Here is a 24,265-nt window from a genome sequence, read left to right as displayed (position 1 = left end):
CCAGATATAATTAACAATAATGTATAAGTGTATGCCACTAGCCGTAAGTTTATTGGCTTCATTATGTCATTTCATATATACAGCTAGGACTTGAGACGTCATCTTTCTTAATTTCACAATCCTTCCAGTAACAGTGGTATATATCTAGAAGAATAATGTGGTATCTAGAAGAATATATAATCAAGCCGTTGCGCGGAGGCTCTCTATACTACGCGTAGCATATTAGCATTTTTCATACATATATATATATATAGAGAGAGAGAGAGATGGGCTATGGTGCATTGCAATGCATAGGTCATGGTGTGCATTGGACCATAAATCACCGATTCAAAGTCCAAATGACCGATCCAAACCGTTCATCTTGTTCTCCATATTAATATGTGCTTGGAGATCAAATTTTACATTTTTTTGGAATTTTTTTACTATTTATTAAGCCACTTTGAAAATCGCTGATCCAACGGTGGCTTCTGATTTTACTGTTCCAAACAGTCACCGTTGGATCAGCGATTTTCAAAGTGGCTTAATAAATAGTAAAAAAATTCCAAAAAATGTAAAATTTGGTCTCCAGGCACATATTAATATGGAGAACAAGATGAACGGTTTGGATCGGTCATTTGGACTTTGAATCGGTGATTTATGGTCCAATGCACACCATGGCCTATGCATTGCAATGCACCATAGCCCATCTCTATCTATATATATATCAATTTAGTTCTCCATGATTTGTACACGGATGTTTATGTAATAATTTGTGTAACTCTCAATAATCGCACATGGGTAAATATTCGTGTGTAATTTATTCAATAATTTCTACATCCTCACATTCCACACAGCAGAAAATCTGTATAACTTTCCTGTTTATATCCATGTACAATCTCTTTTTCTACAGTAGTGTGAGTATGAATGCATGGCCAATTGATCATCAACGAAATTCTTTCTAAATAGGTTATTTGTGCTGTTCCAAACATATATTTATTATGGAACGGCTATACTTGAAGAGGAATTAAAGGTCATGCATTTAGTGCACTGCATTCAACAACTGAAGATAATATTATCAGAATATTTTATTGTCCGTACGAGTCCACAAAACTCGAAGAACTATGATAATAATTATTAATCAAAAGAAATATACATCCAACAAAACTATGCAACGTGTAATTGATATGTTGACTCTCTTTTTATGAAGTGCGCATTATATATTATTTTGGGTCACGTGTCTGCACCTTCAAGACGGTCTCAGATGCTTCATCAACTTTGAGCCCATACCCATTAAGACCAGACAACGGAACCGGATCAACTGCCCAGAAGATTCAGGAAATTTCTATCTCTAGAGTCATTGTCGAGTGAAATCGAAATTATTTTTAACATTTAAATATTTGATTTCTTGCTCATCTTAGACTCACCCGGTAGTGACTCTAAGGACAGAAATTTTCTGCCCCTAGAGTGCATGCAGGAGATTCGGTCTCCCAGTCAACAAGGAGTACAACTAACTGGCCATTAATTGTTGTGCATGGGATGTGACTGATTAGCTAGTACTATAAAAAAAGAATCTCTAGTACACTCTAGTACTATAAATAAGGATCTCTAGTACACTCTTTCTCTCAACTTATTGCATATATAGCTATAAACTCCAATTAATATATAGAGCATCTATATATATATATATATATATAACGTTAACGATGGCAACCCCACTATTTGTAGTAAGCCTAATTTTGTTTGGATCGATATTAATCCTACCATTTGCATATTCATCATCATGCCCTCCTTGTGGGGGGCTTAAAATTCCTTTCCCTCTAAGCACAAGTTCTGATTGTGGTGACCCAAATTACACACTCTATTGCATGGACAACACACTTCAATTTCTCTCTCTCGGTGGCTTGTATTATCAGATCCTTAGCATCCAACCCGAGGCTAATAGGCTCGTCATCTCCGTACCAACAATCCAAAGAAATGAATGCAGATCCTCTGACCTTAAACAGGGTGGTCTCACGCTTGATGAGGCCTTGCCGTTTAACATTTCAAACCGTAATGAGGTAATACCTAATTCTTAATTATTGTTCATTTTCGAAATTTAATCAGCATGTATAATTGGCCACTACTTTATGCACATATATATATATATATATATATATATATATATATATATATATATATATATATAGAGAGAGAGAGAGAGAGAGAGAGGAGGGATCGGATGACACCTCTTTTTGATGACATCGGATGACACGGTGCATTTTCAAAGTCCAAGCAGTCAATCCAAACCGTTCAACTTGATGGATATGTTAAAATGTGCTTGCAAATCAAATTTTACATTTTTCTGAATTTTTTTACTATTTATTAAGATGGGTACAAAAATTCAACGGTCTGAATATAGCGATTTTGTTAAATACTTAATAAATAGTAAAAAAAAAATAGAAAAATATAAAATTTGATCTGCAAGCACATTTTAACATATACATCAAGTTGAATGGTTTGGATCGACTGTTTGGACTTTGAAAGCTTTAGAAATGCACGATGTTATCCGATGTCACCAAAAAAGGGTGTCATCCGATCCTCCTCATATATATATAATATATATATTAAGCTAGATTAATATTTAGCTTTAAGTGTACCCATATATTATAATATTACTAGAGTAGACCTATGGTGTTCTTGAGCTCACCAATCCTTTGTAAGTTAACTCAAAAATATATCGGAATGACTTCAGACGATGAATTCAAACTGTTTAAACAGATCTACTTAATGTGTGATACGTTTAATACATTCATTTTTTTAATTATTTTTTTACTGCTTTACTTTATACTAAATTAATTTGAAAACATAAAAATTTGACATGTAAACACATCACTTGTGAAGTAGATCGGTTTTAACAGTTTGGATTCGTCATTTGAAATCAATCTGATATATTTTTTAAGTTAAGCTTAGTGCTTGGTGAGCATCTTACGAACACCCTAATTCTACTCATATTATTTCTATATATATTGAGTCCCTTCAAGAACTATTATTGGGAATGTTGCTCCATTCCTTCAACAAAGCTAGGATTTACTAACACCCCCCCTCTCTCTCTCTCTCTCTCTGTAGGTTATGTTGTTCAAGTGTGCTAAAGACATATTGTTATCACCCCTGAACTGCACAACAAGTAGTCCGTGTCGTAAGTTTGAGGCGACTACTGCAGGAAAGAGTTGCAGAAAGACGCTTTGTTGCTCTTTTTTAAAGGACTCTGCAATGACCTCACACCGAATTCGGATTAGAGCCGGAGGTTGCACGGCATACACAAGTGTCGTTAATATGAGCCCAAACGACCCCGTTAGCACCTGGAAATTTGGGATAGAGCTCCAGTGGGCATAATTAATTATTAGAGTTGTTAATTATGGTTTGCTTTGTTCCATGTTACATATGCATTAATTGTGTGGTTTGCGTGCTTGCCTATGGTTTTGAAGTTTGGATTTTTAATATTTATGTATCATATATTGATGCTTGCATTTGATGTATGATCGATAATGTATTCTGTCGTTTGTATAATTTAATAAATATACTATATTCATCAATCATTTGCTTATTTTGGCCCATATTGATAAAACCCAAGAAAGGAATCGCTCATTTGAGTATTGGGCTTTTGTTAGATAAACAGTTTGGCCCATATAAGAGATAACACATATGGGCCATAACACGCCGCCTCATAAGAAATATTAGAGATGTACTAACAGAGAAGAAAAGAGGAGGTGACTCGAGAGAGAGACCATGGCGATGAGGGGAATAGCGAGGTTTCTGTCAAGGAGGAATAGATGCACCTTATCCCAGCTTGAAGGGAATAATCTACAAAACTACGTCCCTCTTTCTCGCTTCTTGCACTCTTCTTTTTCTTTTTCTTCCATCCCTACTACTTCTAAAGTTGTTCGTTTTGGTCCCTGTAAGCCATGGACTTCAACTTCATATATTGGTTTCACAGGTGCTTTTATAACTTCATTTTCCCAATTTTTGTATGCATGTAATTTTCATTTTAGTTAGGTTGACCGTGTCGTGTTAGCTTGAAATAGACACCAAGTTTCATTACCCTGCTGGTTTTTTTTCTGGTACTGGCATGAACCAGAATGCAACAATATCATGTGATGGTTTGATTCGCATGGCAAGCTTGAGGTAAATATAAGATTAGTCAAATTGTTTTCGAGCTCAATTCAGTTGAGGTCAGTTAAGATTAGTCAAATTGTTTTGGACAAAAAGAACTAACCTTAAATTCTTAATTGATACCTAATGTACATGCATGAGCTCAATTGCTCAATTTAGATTTGAAGGTCTGAATTGAGGCCATTGGAGCTCACTTAAACACCATTACATAATCTGGATATAATCAAGGGCATTTTTTTTAGAATAATTTAGGGGCTAATTGGTTGGTTGTTTTTGGCACAGTTAGGTGCTACCAGATAATTTAATTAGACAAGTTTTGAGAACAGTTGTTACTCAAATGATTTTTATCCATTACACTAGTAAGTTCATGCTAAATTGCATATTTTGGTGCTCATTTTGAGGTTCAATTTTGTATTTAGGGTTTTGTTGCAAAATGAGTTGAGTTAAAGAGTAAAACCGATGTTTTAATTGCATCATAAGTTTGGAGAATATGTAATCCCTTTCATTACTGTAGCAGTTGATTTTTTAATGACATTTTTTTTTTTTTTATTCTATGATGTTGGAACACAGAGCAGAGAAGAACCATGTTCATACAAGCACAAGATACACCAAACCCACATTCTCTGATGTTTTATCCAGGTAAACCCGTTATGGAGGTGGGCAGTTCTGATTTCCCTAATGCCCGTGCCGCAATGAACTCTCCTCTAGCTAAGTCTCTTTATGCTATTGATGGTATGCTACTCTCCTTCACTTGTGTAATTTTAAACAGGCATTTAAAATCAAGAATTGCTGTTTTATGGATGCTATGAGATTGATCTGTTGAGTGCAAACTATTTTGGTGAATTTTTCCGTTTCATTGAACCAAAAGTTTTGACCATGCCAGTTGGTTTGTTAGTATATCTTGGCAGATATTTATGTAAACTGGTGCATGGTACTAAATCCTTGACTGTTCTCTTGGAAGGATGAGCAAAATAGTTCATAGTTTACCACTTACAATATAGTTGAATCCAAATATACCTCGTGTGACATTTTTACAATCTTGGCACTTGCATAAAAATGTTCTCTTTTTTGTTAATAAAAAAATAAAACAGGGGTGACAAGGGTTTTCTTCGGGTCCGATTTTGTGACAGTGACAAAGTCAGAAGAGGTATCATGGGATTATTTAAAGCCTGAAATATTCGCAGCAATAATGGACTTCTATTCTTCTGGAAATGCGCTTTTCTTTGACGCTAAAGAAGCCACTTCCAAGGATACTGCCATTCATGAGGTATCTGTTTTCACACAGGAAATTTTTTGCTGTAATAGCACTATTAATTCCAAATTAGTCCCAACTAAATTCAATCACTCAAGACTGAACTGCTCCAGCTATCCTGACTTTTGTTATCTTATGAATCTTTGATAATTGCATTAAAAATTGAACTAATACTTTTTCTGTGATTTTCTGAAATTAAAGGATGATTCTGAAGTTGTAGCGATGATAAAAGAATTACTGGAGACCCGCATCCGACCCGCTGTTCAGGATGACGGTGGCGACATTGAATACTGTGGATTCGATCCGTATTTCTCTCTCTCTCTCTCTCTCTCTCTCTCTCTCTCAAACACACACGCGCGCCCCCAGAAGCATGTATCTTCATCATTTTTTTAATCCACAGACTGTGGTTATATGTAGGAGGAAGGATAAAAATATTAATTTTTAGCCCCATTTCATTTGGTTGTAGTACCTTGGTAGATCGCTAGGGTTTTGGTTCCCTAATTTTGGTTTCCTTGATTCTGGAATCTGGATGTATTTATCTATTTATTTGACTCTTGATTGTTTACTTTGTGTAGAGAAACAGGCATAGTAAAGTTAAGGTTGCAAGGTGCATGTAGCGGGTGTCCCAGCTCGTCAGTGACTCTGAAATCCGGAATAGAAAACATGCTTATGCATTATGTCCCTGAGGTATTACTTAACTTTCTAAATATACCAAAAAGGCACCATTTGGTTCCTTATTTTTTTTGTTGTCATATATGTGTCATATGGCTTATTATGTTTACTGCGTTGTTGTTTCTTTCAATTGCACTTTTGGTCAAAATTTTATAATTAAGCCTAAAGTAACCATAAACTCTAGGAGCAAGATGAACAAAATTATTAACAAAAAAGGTTCTCAGTTTTAAACTCCAAGTTCGACATTTTTAAGCGGGTGAGTTGGTTTGAATTTTTTTATTTTTAAAAGTAAATATTGGCCTTGAAAGGAAATAGAGTTATATTTTGTTCAGTTTCAGTACATTAAGAACGGTTTTAGCGATCCATGTACCATAACCATGACCTAGGAAATATTGTTTAGGGGTAGCGTTATAGGCTTTAGGTCATAGGGCTGGTGATTCGGGGTCAAGTATGTAGGGCTTATGACTTTGGCCCCTACGATCTATAGTGTAGGCATAATATAGTTAGTATTATTACTATTATTATTGGTACCATTATTACTATTAGTATTACTACTATTGTTATTGTTAATATTATTTTTATAATTATTATTTTATTACTATCTACTTTACTTTGTGACTCCGGTTGGGTTTCATTTCCAGTCTTACCCAATTTGTTTGGAACTAAAGGCTTGGTTGTTGTTGTTGTTATTTGTCAGTACATTAAGAACAGTTGCTTACCAAATGTACCTTCTTCTTGCTATATCAATCATTTTTGTTGGCTCCATTTGTTTCTTTATTCTTGAAACACAACTTAAAATCTAGTCTTGTACTAAGACCAATATTTTTCTATGGTGAAGGTAAAAGGTGTGGAACAAGAGCTCGGCAATCCCGATGAAGAAGAAGCTCCTTTGACGAGTACTTTGGACTAAATGAAGAGATGAAAATTTCAGCAATATACAGAGTTCCTTTTCTTTTATTATATTTTTCTCTTTATATCAGGAAAGAATGCGCTTGTTGGGTAGCATCTTGACCTGGTTTGCTTTTTCTGTATTATTTTCTTTTGTTATGACATTCTAGTTATGACATATGGTGATGCCTAACAGCCTAAGCATGTATTCAGAAGAATTAGAAAAAATAAAGAGGAACTGGTATTCTCCTTTGTATCATATATTTCCTACCTGTGAATGTGATGGGCGTGGCGATGAATGTTTTTTACTAGTCGAATCGAATCTTTTAAGATTGGTTTCATGTTATTTTCCTTGGAAAAGCACTTTGCGAGGACGGCCTAATAAAAACCTTGCTCATGCCCGCCCAATATGTGAAATAATATTCTAAATTGTTGTGTTTTGTCCCTCTTGGTCTTGGATCATATAAGTTTGTTATTTGTTAACATTTAGAAAAAAGAAAAGAGAAGGAAAATAGGAAGGCCTATTGATATTATGTTTAAGATATGTAAACAATTGTAGCATTAGTAATTTCTCTATTTTAATATTTTCTGATAAAATCTTGAGTCTCTTGGTTTAATGTATGTTATGATGGAGGGAGCAATGAAGGGAAAGTACGTACCAAGCACCAACCATGACAATAAATAACTTGGTTAAGGCAACTTCTCAACATGCTTTCAGGCGTTACATGGTTGGCTTTGACTTGTCTTTTTAAATAAAATGTAAAAGGTGCAGCAAATTTGGCAGGAACCTGTTTAGGAAATAAAATAAAAATATTTCTACATTTGAAACATTAGCAAACATACTGCATTTTGACATTAATACCTAGTACGTTACAAAGAGGGTTATTTCTTTCCACTTTTACACCTTACCAAAACATAGTAACGAGTAATGACTCGAATAAATGGGAGGCAAGAGAGAGAGACAATGTTACAGAAAAGGTGAAAAAGAAAACACTAAGAAAAAGGAAAACAGGATACAACCGCACTTCCATAATCCAATTTGCAATTCCACCCTTCCATTTCTGTCCTTGTTCCAAAAAGAACTGAACCATTATGAAAAGTTATTTGCTCATTTTGAACAAACATTATATTATTTTTGTAATGTCAACCATGAACACAACCAGAGGACAAGGCCATGAGCAGTATAGCGGCTCTCTCTTCCTCCCCCATTTTCATCATCATTTTCCTCTTTTTTTTATTTATTACCACTTCCCCCCCTCCCAAACCAACCATCTTTAGCTTTATAGAGCTCTTGCTCTTGCTCCTCTTCTCCCGTTCTTCCTCTTCTCTCCTTTTGTTCTCCTTTTTAACCCCTCCAGTTCCACTTTCCAACCCAAGAGCTTCTCTTCTCTTCTTTCTGTACTTTATTCCGCAAGCATTGCATAAAGACTGTACGCACACAACAACACAACAAGAATATATATATAAGAATAAAAAATTGGTCTTTATTCTTAGATCGACACTTGGCAAAACAAGGACAAAACAGGAAATTGATCCCCCCCCGGGTCCAAATGGTACACCAGCAAAACAAAAAAGTATTGTGGTTGGCAGTTTGCGTATATGGGCAAATACCCAAACTACCCTCCTTAGCTGCAGCTCAATTTAAATTTATTGAGAGTGGAAGGGGCATTTGGTAAAGGAACCACTCTATCTATTTTCATGAAGGTCCCTGAACAGTGCAAAATTACACTTGTAAATAAGCAAACCTACCTTTGGGCCAGAGGGACCGCCTCTCCAAAGCGGCGTCTTTGTCGTGTTGCAAATGGAGCAACTTCTCTCTTCTCCAGATGTACTCTACATTTTTTAATTTAATTCAATCGAATCAGAATAACGAATCCTCTTTTTCTTTTTTTTTGAGAAATATTGAGATTGATCAAAGAAATACTTGAAAATTATTTAGACGAAAATTACAGTTTGAAAACAAATTATTGTTACACAGATTAACTGTGTCGTGTGTCTTACATAGATCTAAAATAAACTACGAAAGACGAGATAGTAAAACCTAGACAAAGCGTACCTTTTGATCCGACAGATCCATAGATGGCATCGAATCGATCTCCCAGCTTGTAGAAAGTAAACAAAAATGTAGAGATCTGATCTGATTCTCCTTCTCCACTTGTGTATCCCTTCGGATACAATATGGATCTTGGATTGGTTTCTCCTCAGAAGATGGGAGGAGATCAGCTACTAGCTACAACTCCAGGCCGCACAATATTGATCAAGCTCAAGATCACTATCGAAAATACAAACCTGTATTAGAATTTTTGTTTTTCCCGCTCTATGATCCGAGTGAAGTGGCTTTAGAGAGAGAGAAGAGAGGAGAGAGATCTAATAAAGGGATAAGAGAGGAGAGGAGGCGGTGGGAAAACGGAAAATTGTGGAGGGAAAGAGGCCCAAGTTTTATAGGAGGCTGAAATTAGAAAGAGATTTGGAGGGTGAATTTAGGGTTTTTCCGATTTTTGGGTTGGTAACCTTTTCAAATTCACCCCTTGATAAAATACACCCGCTTAGCTTCGCCAATTTAATATGGTCCAGCACCAATCCTGTCGCTTCGATTCTATTATCACAATCACCAGCCGCTCAATCGGGAGGAGTAAAATATTCCGCTTTACCTGGTCTTGCACTCTCAAAACGATCCAGATCATCCAGTACTTATGAAAGCTACGGGGTTCTCCTTTGAGATTCGTGCCAATTTAAATGAACGGTCCAGATTTAACACTCGCACCTCAGGTACTTGGGGTGATACGGATTCGTAGATTCGATTATTACAACATAGCCGTTTAGTCCAAATAATCGGCTCATTAATCCGAATCATGAGTTGCAGTGTATCAGATTTGTCCGAATATTGTTTGCAGATGAAATCGATTAATTTATCAATTTATCTAATTAATTGTCTATTTTTTTTAGCTAATCGTTTGTTTTATGTTTAAATGGTCTGATTAATCATTTGTTTTCTATTTAAACTACATGATTAATTGTCCATCTTTTATTTAAACGGACTGACTAAGTAATTGTCCATTTTTTGTTTAAATTAATCGTCTGTTTAAACAGACTAATTAATTGTCCATTTTTTTATATGGTCGATTAGTTGGTTATTTTTATTATTTTTCCTACATTTATCTATTATATGTAATATATGTTGTCATGTCTTATCTGAATCTTTTTAATTAGTAATTTTATGAAACTTTATTAATTAACAAGTTAAAATAATTTTATTTGATAAATTTGATGAATTAAATTAATTATTTTTAATAAATTATGAGTATGTGTACATAATTTTAATGAAAACGCAAAATTATCCATAAAATTTAGATTAATCATTCGCTTATGAATTAATTGTTTATTACTTACAGTATTATTATTAGGGAAAGAATCTACTTTATTTCCAAAGAATAATTATACATATTTTGAATATGTGAATTTTGTTTTAAACAGCAACATTATTTTTTTGACAAATTCTTTAATGGATTGCATGAATTTGCATAAATAAAATTGTTTGTATTATCTGAAAAATATAAGCGGCGGCTTGGCGCCAAAGCTTTCAATGAATGAAGCAGTCTGAACATTTCATTCTTATCTTCTTTCGCGGGTGCAACGTACCCGCCACAACCGACGTACAGCCCAATACACCATCAAATCCAGAGAGCTATACCAAAACACCAAACACCAAACACAAAATGCTACGCGTCTACTCCTCGTACCCACAAAATGTTAGACAACAAGGTATTTGTATTAGCCAAAAATACCCTAAAGAAGAAATGGAAATCTTATATTCTTGTGATTTTAATTTATTATTATTATTTTTTTAAAAAGCATTAGCCCGTTTCATTATCATAAAACATTGTTACAAAATACACAAAAATCAGAGAAATAACTAGCGAACCAAAAATCCAGAGTCCATGCTGCAAACACATAGCAGAAATCACAACCATAGTCTCAAATCAACAAATTGGTAAACAAGTAAGATACTACTAACAAAGCCCTCACATGTGGCTGAACTAAGCAATTAAAGACATGGTTATCCAACACTCTAGTCAGAGTTATCAGAAAGCATCTCTATCAGCCTGGCATCCTCCATCGGGGCAATTTGAATAGGCACCTCTTCCAGATCCTATGGCAGCCACTCGTTTACTGCAGCTTGGATGTGCTCCCCTTGATTACCTGTCCAAGAAACAACCAAATAAACAATAGTCATAATAGTACTCTGACAAAGTCGTGTTAAGAAATGATTAAAGCAAAGATCATTGCATTTTTTTTCATATACATTGTACAAAGGTTTGAAGAACTTAAAATATGGTTGCAACCAGCAATAACTCTGAAGGCATGCAATAGAATGGTATTACAAAATTTACAAATTTGAAAAAAAATTAATCTTTCCCCCTTTTCTTTTTGAAAAAATTCTCCTAGGACAGATGGTCGAAATATGTTTGGAACAAACCAGCTGATGAACCAGGGGAAAGAATCTATAGATCAAATATCTGTGTAAAAATATGTAGCGGGTCATTATATACACTAGTGAATTCATATGAAACACATTTGACACGATGTGTATTGATATAGAAGATCCTAGAAAATCATTCTGGCGGCACCGACCCTAGTAAGGTAACAACCTTTTATGAGAGAGTTTCAAAAAAAACCCCAGGGGCTAAAAAAAATATGAAGTGACGTTAATGCCCTCCATTTGAACGTTGCTATATATATATAGTCTACTAACAATTAAATATCATTCCTCAAAAAACAATTAAATGTCGATATTTATTATTTAATTAATCTTTACATACACACGTTTAATTAATACACACACATAAAAATCTTGAAAATTAAAAATTGAATTTATAAATTATTCTATTTATTATTTAATATATACTGACTACTGAGTATAAATTTTGATATAATTCTGAAATAAAAGACCGTTGAAACTAAATTATATTAAATTTTAATAACTCTTTTTGAAACCATTCGATACATATATAATTTATTGGAACCATTTCTTGCTCAAATCTTTGTTAGTGGCATTCCCATTACCTCTCCTCTATCTCCCACGTTTGGGTTTTTGCTTCGCAAATTTTCGCTTTGACTTTTGACCTAATTGAACACGTGTCAGGATCTACTGTGACGGAAAACGCCGTTACTGTGAAGAACGAGGTTGCAAACCTGGAATACATCAGAATTTGCGCCACAGAAGATCAGGACAGAACTGAATGAAGTCTGTGGATGTCCGAAGAAGGAAAAGAAACCCTAGAAACAGAAGCAGAAGCAGAAGAGACGGCTGGAGGTGTAGACTAGACTAGACTAGAATGCATGGCATATTGGCATGGGAATGAATCCTCAAAACTTGGAAAATTAGAGCAATGATACGGACAGATGTTTTCTTCTTCTTAATTTGATTGATTATGAGGAACAATAACGATCCGATTGATTTTATAAATATAAAATATAAAATTAGCGTCAATACGAACATCAAATGCATGACCTAAATATGTATGTCAATTGTCAAGTAAAAGGGGATACCAATATGCAATATACCATACCAACTGCACAAAGGAAGGAAGAAAACGGCGGCTCCCATATTTGTCTCTTCTTTGAGAGTTGAGACTTGAGACACACCTCACCTCACCTATTCTCTCAATAGTCTCAATAGTCAATAGGATTATAGGACTGGCGAGTCAAAGCTGTACGGATTCGTATCCTCTCAGGTATTGTAGAGGATTATCCTCGCTTTTACGGTTTCAGATTAAATCTCAATCTGTTTGGGATTCGAGCTACAATAGGGGGCGGTGTTATTGGGCTTAAAAAGAACGGTCCAGATCTAGTATCCCTTATCACTTATCAGGGATTGGAGAGGATGTGAATTCAAGCTATACCCAATCAATTGCGTACCCATAAGTCCATAACACAACAAATTCAACCCTTTTTTTCAAGTATTTCTTTAAGCAACACGGTCGGGTCAAGTCACAAGTGAAGTCGCTCGCCACTTTTCATCTCATGGGTTTTCTTAAAATTTTGCTTACCACTTACCAGTTACCAGAGTTTCTTTCTTTTTGTAATATAACTAATATTAAAATTCATATCACCAATGCTAATACGACAACTGTAATTTCAATCGCAGTTTTGCATGACCTAAATTAACTTTACCAATCTTACAAATTAGTAATGTTTTTAAACCATGGAAGACAATAGAATCTATGCCACAGAAGATCAGTACCGAACTGAATGAAGTCTCTCTGGTTGTCCGAACTCCGAAGAAGGAAAAGAAACCCTAGAAGCAGAAGCAAAAGTGACGGCTGGGGGTGTAGACTAGACTAGAATGCATGGAAATGATACATCAATTTTTTTTGGGGAAATAGTCAGATGTTTTTCTTCTTCTTAATTTGATTATGGGGAATAATTAGAGAATTTCACACATTCAATTGATTTTATAATATAAGAGTAGGGTCAATACGAATTGTGCAAGCAACATAAAACGCATGACCTAAATATGTCAAGTAAAAGGGGATACCATACCAACTGCACAAACAAACTCTGCAATGAATAATAAATAAATAAAGCAAAAAGGAAGGAAAGGAAACGGCGGCTCCAATCTTTGTGTGTTCTGTCTCTTCTTTCAGACACACCTTGCCTATTCTCTCAAAGCTGTACCCAAGCTGCTTCTTCTTTTTTTATCTTTTTTCTTTCTTTTTTTGTAGGAGAAGCTGTACCCAATCAATTACGTACGCATAAACATAACAAATTCAAATTGCAGGTCATTCTGAAATTGATGTCAACAAACGTTGTAAATTATTGATGTCATAAATAGATTCAAATTAACAGTTGCGAAAATAAAAAAGCTCTAACTTGTTAATAATTTGCAATTTCTTTAGAAATGCGACGGAGAAACTGTAACACTTGCACGATAACAATTTTTTTCTTTCATTGGTACCAACGTGATCAATGTCCACAAACAAAAATTCTCTTCAAGAGGAACAATTGGTACCAATATGAATGTTCACAAACAAAAATTCTTTTTTAGGAGAAACATGAGATGAGGTCTCTCGTGCAAGGCTGGAGCCACATTTTAAGTTATGGGAATCAAATGTAAATAGATAATGAATCATATAAAATTTTCATACTGTTACATATAAGATTAATTTTACGATATCTATAACCTTTTAGTTTAAACTATATAGAAAAACATGTAAGAATATAATTTTTTTGAAAAAAATAATGAAAGCTAATTAACCCTCGCACGTTTAATGTACATCTGCCACTGGTCTTATATAGGGATGGCAATGGGCCGAGTTCACGGGTATTTTACCAATCCCATACCCGACCTACCTGATTAAAATTTATACCTGACTTGCCTGGCCCATTATAACAAGCCTAGAAATTGATACCTGGCTTGCCTGTGGGCAATTTCTGCAAACCTGCGCCTGCCTGCCACAGCCCATGGGCTGCCTTACCCTGCCTGGCCCAACTATGCCCGGTCTCATTTTAACAGCATTTTAACAGCATTCTTCATGTATTTTAACAGCAAACACAAACAATACAAAACAACATTTTAACAGCAAACACAAACAATAATCACATCTTAACTCTTAAGCAAATACAAACAAAATTTGCAAACATAATATACTTAACAACACATAATATACTTAACATCAAACATAGTATACTTAACAGCAAAATAATAATACAAACAATTGGGTTAAAATATAGAAGACAATCAAAGTATACTTAACAACAAATAAAAACAACAAACATAATCAGCTCGATCCCCATTCTTAAGCTTTAAAGAATTCTTCAAACAAGCTTATTCTCTACCTGCATTTTGTCGAACACCCCACAGTCAATATTCATATAAAAAAAAGAAGGTTGAAGGCTCGATGCAAATATGTTCTCAAATTGCATTCTGTTAAGGAAACTATGGTTAATATTTTAAATTTGTCTTTTATTTTTTCTTCATAGGCTTATTGTTTCAAATATGTTCTCAAATTCTAATTTTTGATGCTTACATTGCCATATTTATTTTCCAAGTAAATTTTGCTAGAACTTATAGGCTGTGAATCAAGTTTGTTCATGTACCTCACAGCAAGTTTGAGGAAATATTTTGAAGCTATAAGCTATCAATAGGAGAACAGAAAACAATAAGGAAAAAGAACAGAAAAATATCGACAGTGCTACTTTCCTTAACATATGTCCAATTATCACTATTTTTTCTTCTTAAAGAATGAATGTCATGCAAATGAAAAGGTTAACCTTTAAAAATCAACTCAATGCATTGACTTACTATTCATACCATTTATTACTAACTATTCATACCATTAATTACTTCATGAGCTGAAAACCCTTCACTTCAAGAGTTGAAACCCCTTCACTTCAAAATCATACTATACAACTATTTTTTATACATGTAATTATGCAAATACGGATGCAGAGAGGGATATATATCCATACAGTATTTTTATGTCATTACAAGAGACTACAATTATGAAACAGACTCAATTAATGGTCAACTCAACCAGATTTGTTTTTTTTTTCAACTTGATCTGATCTAAATATTCAAGCCCTGCATTTAAAAATCAATCATCTCAACTTCTAAACCACCATTTATCAGATCTGACCCATTGAAGAATATACCGAGAAGTTATATTAAGATGGAAGGTATGACAATCCCTTAATCAGGTCAATGCTGCGCAATGCTAGTTCTACTCCCTTAATCAAGTCTTAAATACACTGATTTGACGGGTTTTTAAGCAACCAACAAAATTCAGAAAATTAAAAGCACAGAATTCAGCAAAACTCACAACTGTCAAGAAGGCGAAGGCGGCTGCTAGTGTGGCGGAGGTGGAGAGTAACATCAAAGTTGATAAACACGATAATACCTCAAATATTCCCCAAATAGAAAAGAATAATAATATCAAGCATCAAAGTTGTAGCAATTTAAATATCTCTTGACCAACAGTCAAATACCTATTAAATTGAATTATTAGTTTTTCTAAGTATTCGATAAATTACCAATTAATTTTCATCAAATCTGTAGCAATTTAATATCATTCGATCAACAATGAAGTACCTATTAAATTAAATCATTAATTTTTATGAACATTCCATAAAAACTAATTAATTTTCAAATTGCACAATTTGAAGATCATGACCTGTTGTAACTATAGTAAACGTACATACAGTTTTTATATTTTTTACATTTATAATGAAAATCAGAAATTAGCGGGGGATTGTTGATAAGAATCTTGTATGTTGTTACGGTTGTGATAAACTTATCATCCGTGTAATCTATTTTTTGTTTGTTTCCAAAATAATGCACGCGAAAATAACGAAACCATCAAGAAATAATAATTAATTTTCTTTTGAAAAAGCAAACAAAAGACGACGGTACATATTACTGTTTTTCGTTGTTCTATTAAATCCCGAAGACGAGATTAAATTATTTTTAAGAACTAATAATTTATCTCGCTGAGAGACCTGTACCAACAAAACGGTATCCAACTGAAGAAAGAAATGCTTTATGAAATCGGCTTAGCTTTTTCATAACTATTGTACAACAAGAATAGTTAGAATAGACAAATTTCAAAACCCTTAAGAATAGCGAAATCAAGAATAGTTAAAATTGCCAAACCAAGAATAATCATTGTTTATCTTATTAGAGTCAAATTTCAGAACCCTTAGAAATAGCCTATTCTAATAAGACAAAAAAATTGGATTCACTATTCTAGCTATTCTAACCCAACTAAACACTGAATAGACTATTCCGAATAGCCTATTCTCAATCCAACCAAACATACCCTTCATATTCAACTTAAGAGGTGCAGTTAAATGAAATGCTAATAACATCATTATTGTGATTCAGGGATGTCAAAAAAGCTCGTGGCTCGCTCGATAGTGGACCGAACTGTTAACGAGCCAACTCGACTCAGGCTCAGGCCAAAATAAACAAGCTAAGCCGAAGGTCAACTCAGACCGAGCTAGCTCGGTCCATAACCAGCTCGGCCCATTAGCTAATTTTTGTGTTGATTTATATGTTGTATGAATTTAATTATATGAATTGGCTTTGTTATTGCATGAATTTATAATATTTAGTAGACTGTTGCATGAATTGACTTGGCTGTTACATGTATTTATAATATTTAGTGAATTTAGCTGTTGCATGTATGAATAGATTTTCTTATTTTATATTTTTGAATGTATGAATGGATTTTCTTATTTTATATTTTTGAATTTGTATAATTCTGTCTAGTGAGCTAGCTCAAATTGGCTTGTCACAAGCTGAGCCAAGGCTTTCTGCTCGGAAGACCTAAGTCCAGTTCACTCGGTCCAGGCTCGGGACAGAATTAACAAGCTAAGCTAAGACCCAGCTCAGCCCGAGCCAACTCGTTTACAACCCTAATTGTGTAGCGATTTTCGGGCCCCACACAGACTCTCTGGCCCCTCACACGTCCTAACGCAACAATTATATTTCAAATCACCCTCAGAGCTTAAAAACCAACAAGCAGTAATAAAAAGCATTTTTGATTTCACAGTAGAATTGATATAAAGGTATATAGTAAATGCGTTCTTAGTAATACAGAACAATTTTGTCAAAGCTGACTAAAAGCTAAACATGGCTTTCTACACTGAAACATCACCGACAAAATTTTTGTGCAGCAAGAATGCACGCATTATCATATTGATGACAAAAACAACAGTTTATGCAGCGCCTAAAGATTGCCTAAGGAAACAACATAAAACTTAAGCTTAAACCTACAACTTTTTAACTCTGAATTTAATATGACTTTTAAAAGACCATAGCTATGACCTAGGAAACTATTCTAGAACTGTAACAAACGACAAACAAACAATCAACTCATCTCCAGTTATAAACCAATAGAACATCACAAACTTAAACATCCGAATAGCAGTTCTTGCCACGCTTACTCTATTATAACTCAAGTTCAGCATGACAAATATGAACCAACCGACAAACCAATTATACAAAACCTAGACCCCCCAACTCTCTAAAATCCCAAAAAGAACAACAACACAAACTAACACCATGTTCTCATTGTTCTGTGCATTCTGGGCAAATGAGACTTAGAACGTTGGAGATAAACACTTTTATCGAATTACCAAGCACGGCTGACCACCATTAACTCAGACCACACACCATAGACCAGACCAACTCACATGCAGAGAATGATGCACTCGTGAGACAAAACTTTGGACCAGATAGAACCAAAATTTGCCTTTATTGGCACCAACATGACAACAAACCGAATTGGGGACGGGACTTGACCATGACATGACTCATCAACTCGAGACCTCCCTTTAACACAACTAGGATACAGCACTGTTACCATCTCCAAACTGTAGCCAGCATCTACAAAATGTAACAAAGTTTGTACCATAAGAGGAAATAATTCAACTTAGTCCAACAGATATAGACCATAGGTTCAAGTTGGAAGTTGCAACCCTTCTCAGGGCATTAACTGCATTTTGTGATATAGACCAAATGGCCTGAAAGATAGACTGCAACTTGAACTGATGGTGTGATATTGTTACTCTAACTGACAGGTAGACTTGTCCAGGACTTACTGTTATTATGGTACTAGGCAAAAAATGTATCCAACAGGAATGGATTTGTAAAGCAACAACAATAGAACCACAATTACAAGATTATAAATACTTTTGACAATGTACCTCAGAAAGAGAAGTTGTAACCGCCTGGAACCACCTGTGGCTGATTTGCCTCCCCAAAATGAAACCCAGCTTGAGCATCAGCACCTTGAGTGCCACTCTCATCTCCCTCCTCTTCTTCAAGCCAGTATGTCTCCAGAATCTTGACAGCCTGTTAAAATATGCACATTAGAACACAATTTTACGTGTATTGGGCAAATTCACTCACTTAAAAGTTTCTGCAAGCACTTAGATGTCACAAACATAATAAGAAATTGGGTGTTCATTGCAAACAAGAACCCACCAAAATACCTTTTGGCATTACAGAATCACAATACGCCTTTACACTAGTTAGTAATTCCCCCAGGCAAATACACACATACATATGTTAATAATAACAAAAGCAATATAAAAAATTATAACACAAGCATGTGGAACAATAAACAAGGTACCTTTTCATAGATCTCAGCATTCTCATGGCTCTGTAGGTTCTCAATCTTTTCAAGGCCCTCAGCATCGTCTATCAATTGAGCAAACAGATTGACATCCGTGGTGCTCTTGTCAGTCTCACCAGCCTTGAGGATATTCTCAAGCCCCTCCAAACAGACAATGACAATGCGGGCATCAGGGCAGACCAAGAGGTCACACAGCGGCTTAATGCATCCCTGGGAAACAAGATATCTGTGTTTGACAATAAATAAATTAAGAAAATTAAAAGTTTTGATGTAGGTTGTACCGTACAATATAATAAAATTAAAATCATAAATTGCTCTGGTCTATTTCTGGTATTACTACTGAACTGAACTATACAACCAAATTCTAAGTTTCAATCTAGCCATTATGTTTCCTTTCTTTTCACTCCATTCACTACATCTAATTTTTACGACTTCACCATTCAAGCTTAATTCCAACATGTCAACATATGTACAAATCTACAGTACAAGGTCTGTGTTAAATAAAACAATAACAAAGATAACAATAACAATGATAATGATTAGAGGCATACTTAAGTTGCTCAGCAGTTCCACCAGATGTCGCATTAGAGATGGCCCATGCAGCTTCTTTCTTAATGTCAAATTCCGCAGATTGAAGAAGCTCCACTAGAGGATGTATTATTCCAGCATTTATAACAGCCTGTTTTATCAATGCATACTTGGATTTATATATTTGTTTTGATCAAATCACAGGGCTTAGCAAATTACTGATACAACACATTAATTTACACAAGGTCCCCTTTATATTGGGTTAGGATCTCAATACAGCTGGTAATTTTCAGCATGTATTATTTTCGCAGATTAGGTATTCATTTCTATCCAATCATAAGGCTATCAAATCACCTGATACAACGCATTAATTTACTTGCAAGATATTTTCTATTAGTCAGGATTTCAATAGGCAATAGATTTTCTTTATTTTTTCTGAAGAAAAGAGCAGTCTCAATATCTTATGACAACTGATAGATTTCAGCATGCAATGCGTTCTCAGGTTTAGATCTGTTTCAATCCAAGGCTGTGGAAAACCACCTGACTGACGTATTAAATTTATACATAAGGTCTTCCTATTGGGTCAGTAGGATGTTTTTCTTTCTTTTTCAAAAAAAGTTTTATCCCAAAATACCACTGATCTCTTACTAAAACCCCACATATTTCATCAATTCAGATATCAATAGACAATGGAATTAACATGACAATCTTGACTGTTGGAATAGGTCCAAATATAAAATGATTTTTTTTGGGTCTACTTCATACAACTTCGATGGCTACTAGAAATTAGTAACATCTCATTCATGTTTTCACCGTTCATCAAATGATTTAAGATGCAATGTCTGTATTTAACAACAATTGTATCTAACTGACACTGCAACTTACATCTCCGAAAAAACTTTCACATAAGTTCTAATTTTTGGCTACTTCAAATACTGTAAAGTTTGTCCAGGGAAGCAACTATCAAGTTATCCTACATTTTTATTGATATTGATGTTCATTAATCATAAAAAAAAACAAATTTACTTACTAAACAAATAGCTAAACACAGTTCCTCCTCATGGTTGTTCGATTTTGTACAATCTACTAGTGAAAAAAATATATAGTTAATATTACCTGAATTTGAGTATTATTGCCAGCAGTGATGTTAGAGATGGTCCAGCAAGCTTCCTTCTTGATGCTTTTCTTGTGGTTGTTTGTCAGGAAGTTCAACAAGCATGGTAGTGCCCCGTTCTCTATAACAAACTGCATTACACAACAAATTTTATCTTTAAACAATTTAAACTGAGAAAAGTGCCAATGAACACTGCATTTAAATAGAATGACCATCATGCAACTTTAATGCTTTCTTCAATACCACAGATCCCTGATGTAAATTCAGCATTCTTAGGATAAAATTGAAAGAAAACATACCTGAGTCTGGAGATCATCACCAGTGACAATGTTGCCAACAGTACGAAGAGCTGGTATCAACACTGCAGGTGATGGATGCCTGAATAAAGGATACAATACAAATGTAAAAACATCATGCAGTTCATTTTAACACGTATTATGTACTGACCTGCCTCAGCAGAACAGTGTCAGTAGTTGATACAAATCATCTGACCGTTACATAAGAAAATTTAAAGACATAAGAAAATTTAAAGGAAAATATGAGATATAAGCAGACTGACATCAGAAGCTCAACGAGTCGGGGGCAGACGCCAGATTCGAGCACAGCCTGGATCTTGTCGTTAGTACCGTCGGACAGATAAGAGAGGGCCCAGCATGCATCAGTCAGAACCTCCTCATCACCTGAGTGTACCAGTCTCTCGAGAGCTGGCAATGCTGGTTTCACCTGAAGAAAACAACAACAAATAAGTTCCTTTAGAGTTGTAAATTAAAAAAATCACAACAATCTACCTCAACATTGACTATCATGATCTAATTTAAATTCGGTTAATAATCTTTTGAAAAATAAAACCTTTTGTCTAATGTCATTCAAAAAGGTAAAAAGAAAATGAAGTTGATATAAAGGCTACTGGCACAAGATAAACATTTTTTCATTTCCTCCAAATCCTACTCGTCATAAAACAATGAAATAAAACCTAAAGTACCCTCCAATCACTGTTATATATGTCAGGGAAACAACATTGGGTTGAATATCTTATAAAGGATAAAGCAATGGCATCGTATAAGAAGTCTTTTCTTATTACATGTACAGTGTGCACCCGTCCTTAAGTGTTAAAAAAAATAGATAGAAGAAGTAAAAGAGGAAAAGCAAACCTGCTCAAAATTAGGCTGAGGTTTGCCACGGCAAAAGTTAGATAGAGTCCAGGTGGCATTTCTGAGCATAGACAACTTGGCGTGCTCATTTAGTTGGAGCAGCAAGGGGAGCAATGCATCATATTTAAGCACCACATCACGCAGTGCCGGTGAATCTCCAGCCACATTTCCCAATGCCCAAACCGCCTGTCCAAAAACACAAAATTGGTCTAGTTTTATCCAAACTTCATTTCAACTTTATGATTTTTAAATATTGGTGAACCAATCCTTCCATTTTGATCCCTTTTACAGATTGCCTAAAAACTACTGATAGAAGACAGGATCCCTTAAAAGCAAAAATACAACACTATTTGTAGAAATCGGTTGATACAAGCCAAGAAAATTCGATGACTGTAAAACTAACTTATTTGGAGCAGAATGCCTTACATTTCAAATCCTCACCATTTATACCCCCTAGCATAACCAGGAAAAAGAAAACAACTAAAAAAAGGTACCTGTTCCCGGACATCTTCACTAGGGGAGGAAAGAAGCTTGACAAAGACAGGGATGGCACCATGCTCAACCACAACCCTGGTATTATCTGATGTGCCTGAAGCAATGTTCGTCAGGGCCCATGCTGCTTCAAACTGACCCAAAATAATAAAATCACAGTTACATCTATTTTTTTTAATTTAGACAAGTATTGTAGGTTGGAAATCAATTTTTTGCACAAATTAAAGAAACAAGCAAGCAAGCATAGTTTCCAATGAAAACATGAAAATTAAAGAGGTACGAATTGAACGTCAGCCACAGCCCCACAGATCACATAATAATTGAGAAAAGGAAGGCAATTACAACATGACCTTTTCTTTAAATATATGTGTGTGTGTGTGTGTGTGATACAATGATGGTTCTTGTTTCAAAGCTGCATGTGGACTAAATAAATAATACAACTGCAAATAATACATAATAATGACATTGACCTGGAGTTGAGGGTAGTCCTCCCTCGTCAGAAACTCCACGAGTCGAGGGACAACACCTGCTGCAATAACCTCTTCTATGGGAGGATTTCTCTCTGAATCAACAATAATCAAGAAAGCATTAAGTATACACATTTTAAGAGAGAACAAGTTGAGGTTTTTGAAAAGTAGATCGAAACTCCTGTTGCATTTCTTCTTAAAAGAATCATTGAATGGAGATAAATTCTTTACCAATGGAGAGAAGCTTCCTGAACTGAGTGGTACCCTCAAGTTGCAAAGTGTTATCATCTGAATAAACCGCAGACACCATGCCTGGCAAGTTCTCTACCTGCAAGTGCTATCAAGGCATTATTGTATGAAACACATTTTATAAAGTATGAGTATAAAATATTACTGAAGAGATACAGTCATCTTCTTCATGTAGGCTAAGAAATGAAAAGGTGAAATTTGACCTTGCCTCATTCGAGGAGGGTCATCTCGAGTACCAGTTAAGGTCCTTGGCCGGTAACATAACGATTATAATCAAAACGAGACTATTTAAGACCCAAATTTAAGGAACCAAACCTGAAAACTTTAGAAGTAATATCAACAAGACTTAAATAGCATTCACGCTACATGGGGAAAAAGGTAACATATGTGGAAATTAGTAGAAAACAAACCTTCTTATCGCCATTTGTGTTGTATGCAGAATGTAATTGCTGGTTCTGCGATCCCTCTCTGCGCTTTTTGAGGAGTGACTCTTCACGGCGAGACTTGCGAATCTCGACAAGGTTTTCGACACGTCGGCGGCGACCTTCGTCGGCGTCGACCGCGACCTTGAAGGTGCTACGCCTCAACTCCGTCCTCTCGCTCGGCCTCAGCGACATATTATTAGAGAGATGATATCGAGATGAGATGAGAGATGGAAACCCTAACCCTAGCGAGTAGCGATGGAATAGAAAGTAAAGTAGGGAATGGAATGGAATGAAAATGAAAATGAGAGCGAGGAAGGGAAAAATGGGGATCTTGTTATTTTATATGTCGAGAGTCCAGAGAGGGAAACGAAGAAAACCAAAACCCTAATAAAGTAAAAGTAATTTTCTTTTTCTTTTTTCTTTTCTTTATTCCGGTGAGAGGATGCCAAAATAAATACTCAAATTAGATATTTAGATATGTGATAATGTGAGCCGATTTAACCCGGATTTAAATTTTTTTTTTTTTTGCTGAAAATCCGTAAGTAGTTTTATTAATAGAAAATGTTACAAAGTAGTTGTTACATAAAATTAGACAACTAGTGTCTGTAAAAAACATACAGCTAACAAAACAAAAAACGCACAAGGTTATGTGCATCATTTAGATGCAAATTGATCATCCTTGCTTGATTAGAGTGATGAGAGCCTAGCGATAGTGTCCTCTGTACGTATATTACAGTCGAGAAGGCACTGAATCCAAAC

The 24,265-nt window shown here is 35.0% G+C and overlaps 3 protein-coding genes and 1 long non-coding RNA gene across 6 annotated transcripts; 2 read left to right on the top strand and 2 right to left on the bottom strand.

Moving 5' to 3' along the window:
• Positions 1–1,677: 1,677 nt before the first annotated feature.
• LOC144565921 (uncharacterized) lies at positions 1,678–3,551 on the top strand. Its single transcript, XR_013515067.1, has 2 exons — positions 1,678–2,036; positions 3,085–3,551. It is a non-coding gene; the product is annotated as an uncharacterized LOC144565921 (long non-coding RNA).
• Positions 3,552–3,701: 150 nt separating this feature from the next.
• Positions 3,702–7,257, top strand: LOC144556944 (nifU-like protein 4, mitochondrial). 2 transcript variants are annotated; one of them, XM_078305457.1, is made up of 6 exons: positions 3,702–3,952; positions 4,699–4,860; positions 5,220–5,395; positions 5,582–5,685; positions 5,956–6,067; positions 6,891–7,257. In XM_078305457.1, the coding sequence occupies exons 1-6, from the start codon at positions 3,745–3,747 to the stop codon at positions 6,960–6,962; spliced, it is 834 nt and encodes a 277-aa protein (XP_078161583.1). In that variant the 5' UTR covers positions 3,702–3,744; the 3' UTR covers positions 6,963–7,257. The 2 variants fall into 2 exon arrangements, with proteins under 2 accessions (XP_078161583.1, XP_078161591.1); XM_078305465.1 differs by having other exon boundaries at positions 3,711–3,952; positions 4,704–4,860.
• A 463-nt stretch (positions 7,258–7,720) lies between these two features.
• LOC144556918 (uncharacterized) lies at positions 7,721–9,348 on the bottom strand. Its single transcript, XM_078305428.1, has 3 exons — positions 8,997–9,348; positions 8,690–8,773; positions 7,721–8,368 (listed from the first exon to the last, which is right to left on the bottom strand). The coding sequence occupies exons 1-3, from the start codon at positions 9,024–9,026 to the stop codon at positions 8,084–8,086; spliced, it is 399 nt and encodes a 132-aa protein (XP_078161554.1). The 5' UTR covers positions 9,027–9,348; the 3' UTR covers positions 7,721–8,083.
• Positions 9,349–17,466: 8,118 nt separating this feature from the next.
• LOC144556929 (importin subunit alpha-1b-like) lies at positions 17,467–23,862 on the bottom strand. Of its 2 annotated transcripts, none has more exons than XM_078305446.1 (12): positions 23,492–23,862; positions 23,064–23,160; positions 22,836–22,927; positions 22,368–22,499; positions 21,874–22,059; positions 21,282–21,445; positions 21,022–21,100; positions 20,725–20,853; positions 19,632–19,759; positions 19,078–19,306; positions 18,650–18,797; positions 17,467–18,329 (listed from the first exon to the last, which is right to left on the bottom strand). In XM_078305446.1, exons 1-11 carry the CDS (start codon positions 23,696–23,698, stop codon positions 18,651–18,653), a joined length of 1,590 nt encoding a protein of 529 aa, XP_078161572.1. In that variant the 5' UTR covers positions 23,699–23,862; the 3' UTR covers positions 17,467–18,329; position 18,650. The 2 variants fall into 2 exon arrangements, with proteins under 2 accessions (XP_078161572.1, XP_078161563.1); XM_078305437.1 differs by having other exon boundaries at positions 23,064–23,169; positions 23,492–23,816.
• Positions 23,863–24,265: the final 403 nt, after the last annotated feature.

Source organism: Carex rostrata, chromosome 1 (assembly GCF_964058835.1).
Source record: "Carex rostrata chromosome 1, lpCarRost1.2, whole genome shotgun sequence".
Classification (NCBI taxonomy): domain Eukaryota; kingdom Viridiplantae; phylum Streptophyta; class Magnoliopsida; order Poales; family Cyperaceae; genus Carex; species Carex rostrata.
Note: the sequence above shows the minus strand (reverse complement) of the source record. Positions and strands in the feature narration are given on the sequence as shown.

Coding starts and splice junctions, on each gene's coding strand:
- LOC144556929 (XM_078305437.1), bottom strand. CDS start 23,698: ATGTCGCTGAGGCCGAGCGAGAGGACGGAGTTGAGGCGTAGCACCTTC. Junction 23,170..23,491: donor ACACAAATGGCGATAAGAAG/GTTTGTTTTCTA, acceptor ATGCCTTGATAG/CACTTGCAGGTAGAGAACTT. Junction 21,101..21,281: donor CGACTCGTTGAGCTTCTGAT/GTCAGTCTGCTT, acceptor TCCTTTATTCAG/GCATCCATCACCTGCAGTGT.
- LOC144556944 (XM_078305457.1), top strand. CDS start 3,745: ATGGCGATGAGGGGAATAGCGAGGTTTCTGTCAAGGAGGAATAGATGC. Junction 5,396..5,581: donor AGGATACTGCCATTCATGAG/GTATCTGTTTTC, acceptor CTGAAATTAAAG/GATGATTCTGAAGTTGTAGC. Junction 6,068..6,890: donor TTATGCATTATGTCCCTGAG/GTATTACTTAAC, acceptor TCTATGGTGAAG/GTAAAAGGTGTGGAACAAGA.
- LOC144556918 (XM_078305428.1), bottom strand. CDS start 9,026: ATGCCATCTATGGATCTGTCGGATCAAAAG. Junction 8,774..8,996: donor TGGATCTGTCGGATCAAAAG/GTACGCTTTGTC, acceptor TAAAAAATGTAG/AGTACATCTGGAGAAGAGAG. Junction 8,369..8,689: donor GCGGTCCCTCTGGCCCAAAG/GTAGGTTTGCTT, acceptor GTGTGCGTACAG/TCTTTATGCAATGCTTGCGG.